The sequence below is a fragment of the Betta splendens genome, chromosome 15 (genome assembly GCF_900634795.4).
Source record: "Betta splendens chromosome 15, fBetSpl5.4, whole genome shotgun sequence".
NCBI lineage: Eukaryota > Metazoa > Chordata > Actinopteri > Anabantiformes > Osphronemidae > Betta > Betta splendens.
Genome location: NC_040895.2, coordinates 16,838,081 through 16,852,076, shown reverse-complemented (window position 1 = coordinate 16,852,076; position 13,996 = coordinate 16,838,081). Strand labels below are relative to the sequence as shown.

The following is a 13,996-nucleotide window of genomic DNA, read 5'->3' as shown; positions in this document are numbered from 1 at the left end:
TAAACATGCTCTCCTCCCCTTCCCTACCAAAAACAATCTCATATTTTCTAATCAGTGGCTATGTGGCTGACTGAGCCAGGGACTAGTCTGATGCATTTTTCTATAGTGTTAATCCTAGCCTCTGGATAGGCAAAGTCAATTTCACATTTCCTGTCCCCAAAATGGCTGGCAACAGCAATGCAGTGGGGTATTTTTGGAGTATGCTGGGGCCCAAGCTTTATGTACACAGGCACACTTAAAATGGTAGCTGTATTCATATCTGTGAAGGCCAGATTGTATATCAGAACCAGTCCATAGCCAGAAGGCCTTCAGTGACATTACTGTTTCTCATATTGCATCTATTAAAGCACAGGATCATGCATAAAGAACAGATGGACATGAGGATGGAGAGAAATCTGCCAACACGAAACAGCAACTATAAGGAGACATGTTAGTGTCATGTCACCAGTCACTGGACCTGGAGATCGGTCCCTGGTGCTGGTCAGCTTTTAGAAACTCAAACAGATGAGGCCCAAATGCCAGCAGGCCGCTGGTCGGCTAATGTAATTTAGGAGCATCTTTCCAGTGGAGTTGATCATTATTTTCTTTGTGTTTCTTTTAGTTCTTTTTTTTTCTAATCTACTTATCTTAGCACATAATAAATGATACAATAATGAATAAGCTGAGGAAACCCACTCTGGTCATGTTAACATGCTGGATACTTTGTCTATATGAATATTTATTTGTAATTTTTATTATTTTATATAAGACACATTTTTATTATTTTATATAACCATACAAAACATGTACTTCCGTATATTTATTTGTAAATACCCACAATTTTCAAACGTCGCCTAAACTACCCACAAGCATTAAACAGACTACACATTATGTAGTGATTCTTTGCAAAAACATCAAATATTTACAGATTAGAATGTAATTTGCTTCTTTTCACTTCAATTTTTGTCAACAAGTGTTAATCTACTGTAGTTTGTCCGAGACAAATGCTCTGTTTCTTTTAACTTGGTCAACTAATCAGGACTTGCATTTTTCCCGACCATTAATGTGAACATCCGACTCTCCTCTGGTTCATCTCCTCAGTTTTTTATCTCTTTGTCCCTCTCGTTCCCGCTCTTTATCAGTTTCTCTCTAAGGTGTGTTCCCTTCTCCCCATGGGCATCCCCTTGGGCTCTAACACACACACACATTCACACACAAAGTGCATTAGGGTTGCTGTCATTTACAATACAGCCCCATTGTCCCACCCCAACAATGGCTACAAACAAACAATTGACATGGAAATGGAGAGATGTAGCTCATTAGTGGGTGCTGCTTGTTTTGTTAATGGATAATGGGTGGCTTCAATAGGCCAACCCTAAAACCCCTGACTCAATATGGAGAAGCCTGATTAACAGGAAACCACAGGGAGAGAGAACGGTGACAGAGAAATGCAGCTTCTCTCTCCCCAGGGTCATATGTGCTTCTGTATATTTAGAGGAGGGGGTGCAGGGTGAACTTTTCACTGTGCTGCTGCTGCTGCTGCTGCTGCTGCTGCTGCTTAGCTTGTTTTGTGTAAGACAAGTATGTTTGTGTTGTTTTGTCACGGAAGCTGAACACGTCCACTCTGCGCTGAGAACTTTTTTTCCACATCAGTCTCATCCAGTATCGACTTGTTACTTGTTACTCTTCAACAGCCAAATCTCCAGAAACATCCACAGCCTGAATGCTTGTTCTTTGTTCTTTTCTGTTCTTTTGAGTTATGTTTCTCTCTTTCTTTTTTAGTCTCTTACATTCCAAAAATAACATTTGAATTTATCAGTTGTGGACATTCTGCCTGGATTCCTCATGCACCTTCTGCCTGTGCATTGAGTGTGTGCTTGGTTGGGTCCGTCATCAGTTAAGTGTCTGTCAACTGACATCATCAAGCGTGTGTATGTGTGGCTGGTGGACTGTACTATCAGTAGGATCAGATTGGATTGGCCTGAAAATGGCATTTCTGCCATTACTCTGATGGTGACGGCTCAATACTGTATCTGTCTAGTGCCAAGATGGTGTGTGTGTTTCTGTTTGTGTAATAATGCAGCAAGTTAGTGTTTGTTACTATTTGTTGTTGAGTGAGTCTGTTGAGCTTTTTTGTTTGTATGAATTAATGAGAGTGATCAGAGATGCTCTTCTGATCCCTTCCTCTGGCTCCTGTGTCATTTCCCTGTATCTGTGCTAATACTGAGTTCCTTATATTTTTGTGCGTGGTGTGTTCAGGAGCGAGACGCGGAGCGGCGGAGACAGCTGAGAGAGCGAGCCAGGCAGCTGATAGCTGAGGCTCGGTCCGGAGTCAAAATGTCTGACATGAGCCTGCTGGATGCGTCCAGCACAGAGAGAAGCAGCAAGGCTGGTCCTGCTGGAGGTCAGTGCACACACGAGCCAGCGACAGCAGACGTTCTGTGCCCATGCCTTCACACGGTCATTAAAAGGCCCCACAATTAACACACGCGCTGACATGTACGTGTCACACAAGCTTCTACCATACGCTCACTTTCTTCATCCGCATGTGAGGATTCACACATTTCCATTATGCGCTCTAAAGGGGTTCTGCCTAATCCTCGGAGAAAAACAAAATGTCATTTGACAACTGCCGCAGGTCTAAAAAGCACCACCCTCCTTTTCACAACTGCAGTTCATTCTGCAGCTCCTCCCATGGCTTGTTCGCCGGGTAATTGTTAATCAACACAACACATTGTGCAACTAAATTATGCTCCAATAACAAACACTTCTAAAAGCAGCGGATTCTGCCCCACACGTTTCCCACTGCTTTCCATTTCCTTGAAATTGGAGTTATTATCATAATGACCATTATTAGGCCTCTCTTGTCATTTGTTGTAGATTCTCCCACATTACACCCCACATGGCCGCTCTGTTCACATGGATGGGTGCAGGGCATGCAAATTAAAGGTGACAGTGTAGACAGGTCGGTATCAGAAAGGCAGCAACTAAACAGTGTAACTGTCCTGGTACTTTAAAAGCATGAAGGAATGAGGCTCAGTCAGATGGAGATACTATGGGTGGAAACCAGTTACCTTAACTGATCATTCCTCCATCCTGAATCCTAGCTTGCTCAGAAGTTGTAGTCTATAATAGAGGATGATAATAGGTCATGATAAAGGATGAAAGGACTGTAACTGCCCTTGGTATCAAAATAACTTCACAGGAGAGTCTCTAACGGGTGCGGTGAGTTTACTTGCTGGTGTCATCCACAGAAGTTTGACCAGCAACACTTGAGCATCCTTCAAGCACAGTGAAAACTAAAAATGAACAAAGTGGCTGCTCAGTGGTCACTCACATTTAACAAAGGGCAAATAAACTCACATATATCACAGTAACACACATGTCTACACATAAATACAGAACGTAAGCTCTGAATAAAGCATGGTAATACACACAAAAAATGACTAATGTGCCCTGCTGCATAAGCACGTGAAAATATTTAGTTTCCCAAAGAACAAATATTACAACCAATGTCAACATTTCGGGTTCTCTAAAACTTTTGTTCACTGATACAATGAGTCAAAATGACATACCTCGCTCCGCTTACCAAGGGTGCAATAATTGGAAAATGTGTTGAAGTCTTCGATCTTAGCATCGCTAGCTTGACTGACACACACGGCATCTGAGCTAAAAATAGCACATGCATGTAGGCGAGGTAAGAGAAACTCAACTATGATTTGTAAAGTGTTTACATATTACCAAATAGCGTTAAATAAAACAACATCATAACAAACGGTACAGTAACATACAAACTTACATTCAACTTGAAGAAACATGAAGGCAGTGAGTGCCGTAAATCTCCATGCTCGGCACATGGTCTGGGGTGAGGCTGCTTCAATTGAGCCACGCCCACAACGAGTAACTGACATTACCTTTGTGGTCATTTACAAGGACTCTAGTCTGACTGAGCTGGAACCACAGCGCCAAAGATTTATGCTAAAATCATGGATAAACATATTAAAGAAATAATACAACTTATTATCCTGTTTTTAAACTCAATCAATTTCCCCGATTTCTCCGTCCTCTGAGTTTTTTAGGATCCCTTCACGCATCTTTGGTGAGAAGACACAGGAAAAAGATGCTGATGAGGAAAATGGGGATGCAATTAAGAGAATTGACATTCACATTATAAAACAACGTATAAACATGCTTTCTGTTTGACAGAAAGGAAGAGAAAATAAAAGCAGGTCGCTGGTCGATCATTGGCTTATTATATAAAAAGACAGTAAAGCATAGGGACACTAGATGTATTTGCACTTTCAGCTTTTCTGAATTGGACTAATTGTTGATCTCATTAAAAATAGAGTTGGAGGAAAGAACAGAACGAGGGAGGAGGAGGTGAGGAGGAGAGAGAAATGCTATGGGTTGTGATACACAAGGCCTGCCGAGCAGAACGGCTAATCCTAGCCCCTCGCTCACTCGCTCGCTCGCTCGCTCACTCTCTCTCCTCTCAACACCATTCACGGTCCTTTATTGCAGCCTGGCTTGCCCCCTCCATGAGCCTGCCTGCTATGAAACTTTACAAACTCCATCACTATGGTCTCCCATTAATTAGGCCCCAGCCAGCCACGCAGGAACAGCACTTGATAGCGCGCTCCACATCACAGCTACCAAATTAGGAAAAAAACAGGAAATGCTGTTGTTTCAGTTCTTTCTTCTTCACTCTTTGTTCTTGACCTCTCTCTTTGCCAAGAAGTAAATAGCAAAGGAGGGAGCATGCAGTGTCAGACACTTTACTGATTGTTTTGTTTTAATCCATGGTGGGTTATCCATGCAGCTAGAGGTGGTCAGGTCTCAATTTGATGTTTTTTATAACATGTTTTTCTTTTGTTTCTAATGTGGAGACGCTGTTGTTTCTGTTCAGCGCCTCAGGAGACCTAATGGAATATGTGCTTTCATGTTTTTATGACACTTTTATTTTGAAATGGAATCACTGGCAACAGATTGAGAGAATGAGGGGAGTTAAACATGGTTTCAGTTTTGTTTGGTAGCAGCTATTTTATACCTGTCTTCATAAACCCACCCTAAATTCAGAATAGTTAGGACAATATGTAAAATGTTAATAAAACAGAATGCAATGATTTGCCAAATCACAGATGAACGTGAACCACGTCACATGTTCAGACGACATTTTCCCATTTCATGCAGATACAGTCAGATACAACAGGTCAGTGGCTGGGCAGAAAAAGAGCATGTCAGAGAGAAACAGAATTTTAATTTGGTTTCTAATCAGCCTGAATTTCCTGAAGACTATCCTCTTGACTCATACCAACCAAACTTCTTTTCCCTTTGCACACTTTCCTTACCGGGTTTTAGTTTAGTATTCGATTAACACCACATTTTCATTTCTGCACTTTCTTTCTGAACTCTCCTCTTTATTCTCCTCTTTCTGTCCACGTTCCTCTACCTACAGATGTTTTGCATGGATCGAGGGGTCATCATGAGGGTGATGTTGTTGATGGTGAAAGTGGTGAGAATGAGGAACAAAGCAGGACTGAGCAGGAGAAGCTTCATTTTGGAGATGTTGGGGATGATGGGGATGAAGTCGATGATGATAGAGCTGCTGCTGCTGCTACATCTGTGCTGGTTACTAACCCACTGCCATCAGAGGCCCTTCTTCCAAGCACTTCCAGTTCCCATGGACCTCTGGAGCCCATTAACCTCGACTCCACGGTCCTGGAGCAAAGCTCCCTGGGTAACATCTCTGCTGTGTCTGTGTGGTGCTGCATGCTTCTATCTCTGCCCTTACCTTTCCATTTGAACGATCCCCACTGTCCTACGGTACCCGACTGCATGCTGTCCACCCCTGCGTCCTCGCTTCACACCGGAGGACTTCTCATGAGTTTAACGCTCCAATGTTGTTGGAAAAAACATTTTTTTGTAGTTGTAATTAATAAACTCTGAAACGACTCCCCAGACAAAAAGAAATTCATATCTTCAGGAAAGCATTTCAAATCTTCATACACAAATTAATTTATTTTGTTTTGTACTTAATTAATTTTTTTCCTCAATTTCCTGCTGATGTGAGATAGGTGCGAGTAAAGTGAGGCAGAAGAAGGAACAAACATGAAAACAAGTTAATGCGTCCTCCAGCTTTGAAGTGGAATATCTCTCCACAAATTGTTGTTTCTCACTGCTTGTGTTTTGGTTTCTGTTCTTTGTTAGTGGTCATTTTTACGCCGTCTTGAAAGAAGTGAACAGTAGTGGTTGTGCCATGACGTATCTGATACCACATGTCATTCTAAATATTACCTCCCTTGCTATTAGTTGTAATTATCCATAAATGCATGTCATTGATGCTTGCATCTCCTCTGGTCCTTGGTGTATGGACATATACTGTATATTTGTGGTCTTATATTATTATTATTATTGTAAGATATTATTTTGTGTTTAAGTTCTGTATTTGGCATCTGAGTTTGTGCGTGTGTGCGTCACGGGAGGCGTTGGCACATAAATTTGTCTTCCTCCTGTTCTTTCATCTGCTTCAGTTATCAGCTCCTGGAAAATAACGTACAGGGCAACTGATGGACAGAGATGGAGCAACGGCGCGATTAAAACGATACAGGACTAGGTCAAATCTATTTCTCTGGTAAAAATTCTCTGGTAAAAAAAAGAGTGTGAGGACTGAAATAAAACTGTGCCTTGCTCCCTCTGTCCTTGCCTCCATCTTGTCTTGTGGTTTTCAGTACAAACGGGCCTTAAGGCTCCGAGCCTGTCCAGATCTCTATCGTTCTTACATCATACGTTTATGGTATACTGTATATCACTTCATCCCTTATCAAGGGTTCGTTGGCGCACACATGAATACAAACTAAGATGTCGACTTTTTAACTTTGTGAGTGTGTGTGTGACATATTTATGGTTTACAGCAGTTGAGCTTTACAGTTGTGTTCATTGTATTATTGTTGATTGAACTTGTGCTGATTGATGAAATGTGCTCCTCCTTCTTGCTCTCTAGGTTGCAACAGTAAACACGTTGGACTGAAGCTGAAGAAGCTGGTGGAGGTCAACCCCAGAGGAGTCACCTCCCCTTCATCCCCGTCCTCCACCTCCTCCTCACCCACTGCCTCCTCCACCCCCCCACTCAGCCCTTCAGAGGGGGCAGCGGTACGCTCCTACGCACCTCAGATCACCCAATGCAGATCTTTAGTTTTGGTTTTAGCATCCTTTCTCTCTGCCACTCTTTTTATCTACCTTGATCATTGTGTTTTGCTGAACTCCCCTCCCTTCCTTACTCTTTATTATCAAAGGCTTGGTCCAATCATTCAGGTCCAATTGACCCTGGCTGTCAACTGTCCCAGTGCACACATCAGTCGGTTGGACCACTTAATCTAAAAGCCTAGTTTATCCTAATTGTGTTCATGAGTCTGTCTAAAGCCGTGACCCATTCACAGTGGCATTATATTGCTTAACATAACATGTGGCAGTCGCCACCGTTGACCTTTTCACACAGATTGTGTGTGTGTGTGTGTGTGTGTGTGTGTGTGTGTGTGTGTGTGTGTGTGTGTGTGTGTGTGTGTGTGTGTGTGTGTGTGTGTGTGTCGGGGGGGTGATGTGGAGGTTGTTGCTGCTGCTTGTGACTATATCTTCTGTAGTGAATATTGAGTCGGCCAGTCTTAACATCTGTTTAATTGATTTTGAATCTCAAGTGAAATAAGGTGTGTGTGTGTGTGTGTGTGTGTGTGTGTGTGTGTGTGTGTGTGTGTGTGTGTGTGTGTGTGTGTGTGTGTGTGTGTGTGTGTGTGTGTGTGTGTGAGTACACGAGAAACCCTCTGTGCTTATGGAGACACAGGGTGTCTTTGATCATCAATTCACATAAACACCCACTCGTGTTCAAAGCCTAAAAGGCTTAGTCCCTTACAGCAGAAGGAATGAGTGAGAGAGACTGTTTGTGAGTTACCACTTGACCCTTACAGAAGTAAAAGCTCCAGTCGGTTGACGTCTGAGCCAATGCTGAACACTTCAACCGAGTGTGTTTATAATATTTGATTGTGATTCCATCAGTGAACTTCCATGGGAGCTTACAGCCATCAGTGTTTTCCAGTTTTATCTTAAGAGCGAGGTGCCACCAGAAAGTACCTGTGTGCCATGAAGATTGAGGTTTTAATGTACTGAAATGCAAGTGTCGTTGTGTTTCAGCGTTTTTAGATTAGCTTTTGACATTTCTGGTAATCGTTAGTATCCAGCCGCTGTGATCCAGATTCAGCAAACTAGTTTCTGTGCAACACTGAACTGCTTTACTGCTCTACCTGTATATTGGTGCTGTGTGGATGTAAAGCTTGAAAAACACAGTTTTTAAAAGTAAGGATCAGGATTGATATAATTATAGTGTTATATTTTTGTTATTACTATAATGAGACAAAGGGTAATTTAAAAAAACTCCGGCTTTAATTTGCTGTTTGCAAGTTTACCACTTCTGTCCTTTACAAGGATAAAGTCTCTTGTCCCAAGAGGGCATCCCAAAAGTCCTTCAGGCGAGTGGAACGACCTGCAGGAACATCACAAACATACACCCACTCTTCCTCTCATTAGTGATTGTGTTTATGCGCAGCCTCGGTGGCGCACGATAAGGGCATGCGACGCTCAGCAGACTGCAACATTAGTCACGCAACCCCCTGCATACACACACACACACACACACACACACACACACACACACACACACACACACACACACCCCAAAAGCACTGAATCACCACTGCCACAGCTTACCACAGCGACGATGGCAGCGATAAGAGATGGAGCAAGTAGGACGGGAGGGGGGACCATGTTCCCCAATATCTGCAGAGACGGAGCGGTGGAGGGACGGAAAGAACTAGGTGTCGAGGCCACTGGCCGCTGAAGGTTCTGGTCTCCATCACGCTAAGAAGCAGCTGTTTCACTATTGGTTGTATTGAGTAACAAGTCAGGCCCACAGTCCAACATTAAACACTGGGGGAGTCGTTTGGTCCTAATCGCTCTCTCCTGGGACTTGCCCCTTTTGATAAAGAAATAGTTCATCTCAGATACTGCAGGGTCTTGCAGTTTTTACTAGAAACTATACTAAAAGTATAATAACAACAAAACCTTCTCATGAAGATGTGAGAAAGACTGCAACATTATTAGTACTTTTTAAATGAGGCATATGAAATATTCATAACGCCACATGCTTCAGGGGCTCTTCCGCAGAAGGTGTTACCTGAGTGGGTGATGGATGGAAATCAAACTCTCATCACGTTAAATACATCATGTTCTCCTGGTTTTTGCTTGCAGCCTCCCCAGTTTAAAACTTTCCATTAATGACTGACGAAGCCTGGGGCAAGTAGCACCTATAATGTTCTCATGTGAAATGAATTTCTGTGGAACTGTTTGTGTTCTAACCTACAGCAGCAACCTCTGGAACAGGCTCCTCGGCCCTTAGACGAGCAGCATCCTGCTTATTTGCCAGTGTTTTCTCCTCTTCACTTTCTTGCCGTCGGTGCTTTAACCCTCTGCTTTTCCTGATTGACTTGGTGCTTCCCTTAGTTTGACAAGCAAACACACGCAGCAGCGCCTTTACACATTTAAGCTCCGGTCTTACATTTTAAAATGTTTAATTGGGCATTGTGTGCATACACCTCGTATATAAAATTTCCTCGTTTTGCCTTGACGCGAGGTTTTAAGTGGCTGCTAGAAGCTGACAGACTAATAGACGAAACAGAGAGAGAACAGACTAATTGCTCGTATTGTTTTTGAAAGTCAATAATCTGAAGCTAAACTAACAACTCGCGTCTGCCGCTTGTTCTCCCCCCACACTGTCTCTATTAGTCGCTCTACACAGCCTGCTTGACTATCTCCCTCCGTCTCAAGCAGTGGAACATGTTTGCCCTAATTGTCGACTTTATTACACGTTTCGCCATCTTATTAACGTTGCCACAACGTCAATCTCAGCCCGAGTCTGTTTCTTTTCCACTCGGCTTGGCATATTTGGGGGCCTGGTAATAAACCGTTTCTGCGTGCCGTTTTTGATAGTGGAAGAAGCGAGCGTGTAGCTTTTTAACACGTGTTCACTTTGAAAACAATAGGGTTTTTTTGCATTTTGCATAATTTGAATATATTTTCTGGCTCTGGGTTTTGTTGAAAGTCAAGTTAATTGCCTTCTTCTTGTCTCTCTCCTGAGAGTGTGTGTGTGTGTGTGTGTGTGTGTGTGTGTGTGTGTGTGTGTGTGTGTGTGTGTGTGTGTGTGTGTGTGTGTGTGTGTGTGTGTGTGTGTGTGTGTGTGTCTTCAGTTTGTGTGTATGGGTTTTATTTACGCTAACAAGCAAACCATAAGATATCAACTTAGACCAGATTTATCTCATGGCCTGTCAGTAGGTGTGTTTGCGTACATATCCAGATGTGCAGCAGTGTCGTGTGTGCTTTTGGTCACAAATATCACAGAGCAGCTATGAAATCCTGAAATGCTGCCTAATAAATGCTTTACAGTGGATCTGAGTGACTGGTGGAGGCTGATGTCTGTGTGTTTGTTTTTAGGTTGAATTTTACAGCATCTGTTTAGAGATAAACGCTCTTGATGTTTAAATATATGTTCCTATAAATTGTTTCATGTTTTTAGTGCTTTGGATGGTTTCAATTTTAACCAGAAATAGCTTCCTTTTTTGCAGCCATCTTTAAATGTACCAGACCATGATTAAGATGCATAGTTGCAGAATGACTGTTGACTTTTCCGTCTGACAGAATAACACGGAGGAGCTGCGAGCTGAGCGTCTGCGCAGAGCAACGGAGAAGTTGCGCGGTCCCGTCGTGTTCAACAAGGATTCTGCAGTCAGGAAAACACAGCTGAAGTCCTTCAGCCAGTTTGTGGAAAGCAGACCTGGTAGGGCCCCAGTTTAAGGAGACACAGGATGTCAGCACACACCAACGCTGCAGTACTCCATTGTCTTTAACAGTAATATTCTATGAAAAAGCAGCTTTCCTGCTGACTTCTCCCTTCGTCCCTGCAGAAGTGAAGAGACAGAAGTCCACACCTGGTGATGTGAAGAAGGCAGAGGAGGACAGGTGTTCGCCCACAGAGATCGATGTTCGTAGACCATTTGAAGAGGAGGTTTGTCAAACAGTATATACACAACCTTACCTCACACAACTAATAAAGATAAAATCAGACTTTAGTCTGTAATAATAAGTTTAGTAAGAACTTTGCATTGTGGCTGGTGGTGGTAAGCACTTTCAGCTTTAGCTTAGTGAGACTGTGTTATGGGCAGTGATGGTTGCTCTAGGAAAGGTACAGTAAAGGCGAGAGGCTGGGGCACAGAGGTGGTGTTGGAAGTTGTATCTCTTAATTGCTCCTGCTTGGACCTTTCTAGTTCCTGCTAGTCAGCTGTCCTTCTGTCTCCTGTCTTGTCTTGCGTATCTGTGAGCTCCTCTCTTCCACTTCACCTTGTCCACCTCTCCCCCTTTCTCTCCGCTGTCCTCTTCTCCACACAGACATCTAGGTATTGATCTAACTCACTGCCATTTTAATTATAACAATTGTAGATATCAGCTTCTCTGCCATTTAGAGGTCTCTGTGTGTATCTTGGCAAAGACGTTGTGTGCCTGCGTGTCCTTCAAGTGCTTACACAGTTTTACACAGTGCTCTCAGCCCGTATTTGAACTTGGGCGTACAAAGAGTGTGTCTGTAAGAATGCTATTATTTGAGTGAGTGTGTGCCACAGGAGACCATGGGGTGAATCTCTCTTCCCACGCAGCCCTCCACTGCTCTCGACCCTGCACCCTCCAACCCATCGCACGCTCACACCCTCCTCCTCCCAGTGCCTGGGCCCCAGGGTTAATGGGTGTTCAACCTTTCCATTATCCCGATCAGCCAAGAATTACCTGCTGAATGATGTTTGCATTAATATAATATATATGGTAATTTCCCTCCTCTTAATTACGGCTGGGCCGAGCGCGGCAAGGGGAGTGGGCTGATCATGTGTAAAATTGATTTGCCAAGGAAAAATATGGTGATAGAGCGAGAGCGCGCAAGGAGGAGGGAGGGGAGGAAGAGGCTGCTGGGAATCAATGCGCACACACACTTGCATAAACCACACATGCACATAACCACACACATGCACACCCCCGAGCTGGAAAGAGTACAGGAGAAAAGTGCTGGCCTGGGTGTAATGGGAAAAAAACTTTCTCTCTCCTGCTCACTAGTTCACCTTCCCATTAAGAAAAATGGAGTGCATCAGCAATAAAATTGAGATATTTTTTCGGATGCATCCTCAGTTGTGAATTTGAATAAACATTTTCCTCACTCAGAGGAGTTTGTCTGGAGAATAGCAAGCAGCCAGGAAACAGGGGTGAAGAGGGGTCAGGAATTGAGTGTGTATTAAGTGCTTATGGTTAAAGAGTGATGGGTGAGTGTGTATGTATAATTATAAAGAAGCTGGTGGTTGCGTGTGTGAGAACTGGAGAAAGGCTTGCTTTAAGTGGTGAGTGGGGTTAAAAAGCCAAACTGCAAGAAACTCCTTATTACAAATGTTCAAGCAACAAATGATCCAAAATATTCACACATGCACAATAACCTCAACTCAATGAAACACAATTGATTCTCAACATTTCTCACAAGTCAGTGTCCTTGGGCAAGGCACTGAAGCGAGAGTTGGTGAATTAGAAATGGTTTAAAGCCCTTTGAGAATGCTGGGCTACTTGCCGTGTGATTCAGGTGCCAGGTTTACAGGTGGACTGTTCGCTGGCCTAAATGTCAATTTGCTAATCCACTTTCTTTAAAGCTTTGTTGTGCTTTTAAAATAGCAATAAAAAAGACTGAAGCTATGAAGTGGTTTTAAAGCGATAAAAGAGGAAATCAGTGACAAAGCTCAACCGTAGTGAGAGGCAGCAACAGTTCGTTATTGCTATACATTATCTGTTGTTACTGGGCTGATAGTGGGTTTCCTTTTGTTTTACTTGAAGAGGATTTATTGACACAGCGTACAACATTTTTCAAATTGTTTGACGCTCGTCCTGTTCTCTTTCCCCTCTTTGCTTTGTTTCATCTGTTTTTCTCGCTCACTGTTTCATCCCTCCATCCTTTTTCCTCTGCCTCTGTTTAATGCTGTATCGCCCTTTTCTCTCCTTACCTCTCTCTCTCTCTCTGGTTGACAGAAGGCGTTCAAAGACACCAGTCAGTATGTGGTTGGGGAGCTGTCTGCGCTGGAGAGTGAGCAGAGGCACATAGACGCCCGAGCAGCTCGTGTGGAGAAGAGGCTCCGCTATCTCATGGACACAGGTACCCCAAGCCCAATTACACTGGAAAAACTGTTTTGGCAAATTGAGCATACGCACGCACATACACACACATGTACTGTGAGTGAGTTTATGTGTGTGTGTTTATGTGTGCGTTTGTACTAGGGAGAATCTTTGAAGCCCCCCACCCCCCCTCGGTTGAATGTTGCGCGACGGCGCGCTGGGTGGATATGAAAGGAGGGAGTGGGGGGAGTGATGGAGGAGGTGGTGAAGGGAGGGGAAGGGTGTGTGCGGAGGGAGAGAGAGGGGGAGTGTGTCTCGGGGATGGGAGAAGAAGGGAGACCTCTCTGGGCTGGGGTGATAAGGGAGCCCTTCATGGGGGAAACGATAACTGGGTGCGATAGCGGAGCCCCAGCCGAAGTCTCTGCTGCAGCCGTTTGCCAGCCGCGGCCCCAGCCAGCCAGCATCCACACTATTGAACAGTGCGCTCAGCCATGCAAAGCTACACACACGCACCCTCCTTCCCCTAGTACATATCTGGCCTTCATTGATATGCTGTATGAGGAAAGACTGGGTGACTTAAAGGGAGAAGGAGGGAGAGGCAAAGAAATGTTAAAAAAAAAAAAAAAAAAAACACAAGGCAACACAACATGAGCAGTGACACAGTTCACAAATCCACGACAGACCCACACAAGCGCTTACACACACCCGCACACGCAAAGTGCAATCTGGTTTGGCGTACGGAGCTGGATTCGGAAGGTTTTATTTAAGATTTGGCCAGGGGTAAAGC

General features: G+C 43.7%; 1 protein-coding gene across 5 annotated transcripts in view; it reads left to right on the top strand.

Annotated features, from left to right (window-relative positions):
- ehbp1 (EH domain binding protein 1) overlaps nucleotides 1-13,996 on the top strand; it is a 94,623-nt gene that overhangs the window by 56,943 nt on the left and 23,684 nt on the right. For 4 of the 5 annotated variants that reach the window (XM_041073913.1, XM_029127844.3, XM_029127846.3 and 1 more), the window contains 6 exons: nucleotides 2,239-2,383; nucleotides 5,435-5,716; nucleotides 6,980-7,128; nucleotides 10,717-10,855; nucleotides 10,983-11,083; nucleotides 13,126-13,249. In XM_041073913.1, coding sequence (XP_040929847.1) covers nucleotides 2,239-2,383; nucleotides 5,435-5,716; nucleotides 6,980-7,128; nucleotides 10,717-10,855; nucleotides 10,983-11,083; nucleotides 13,126-13,249 — 940 coding nt within the window. The remainder of the gene's footprint in view (nucleotides 1-2,238; nucleotides 2,384-5,434; nucleotides 5,717-6,979; nucleotides 7,129-10,716; nucleotides 10,856-10,982; nucleotides 11,084-13,125; nucleotides 13,250-13,996) is intronic. The other variant, XM_029127847.3, reaches the window with a different exon arrangement.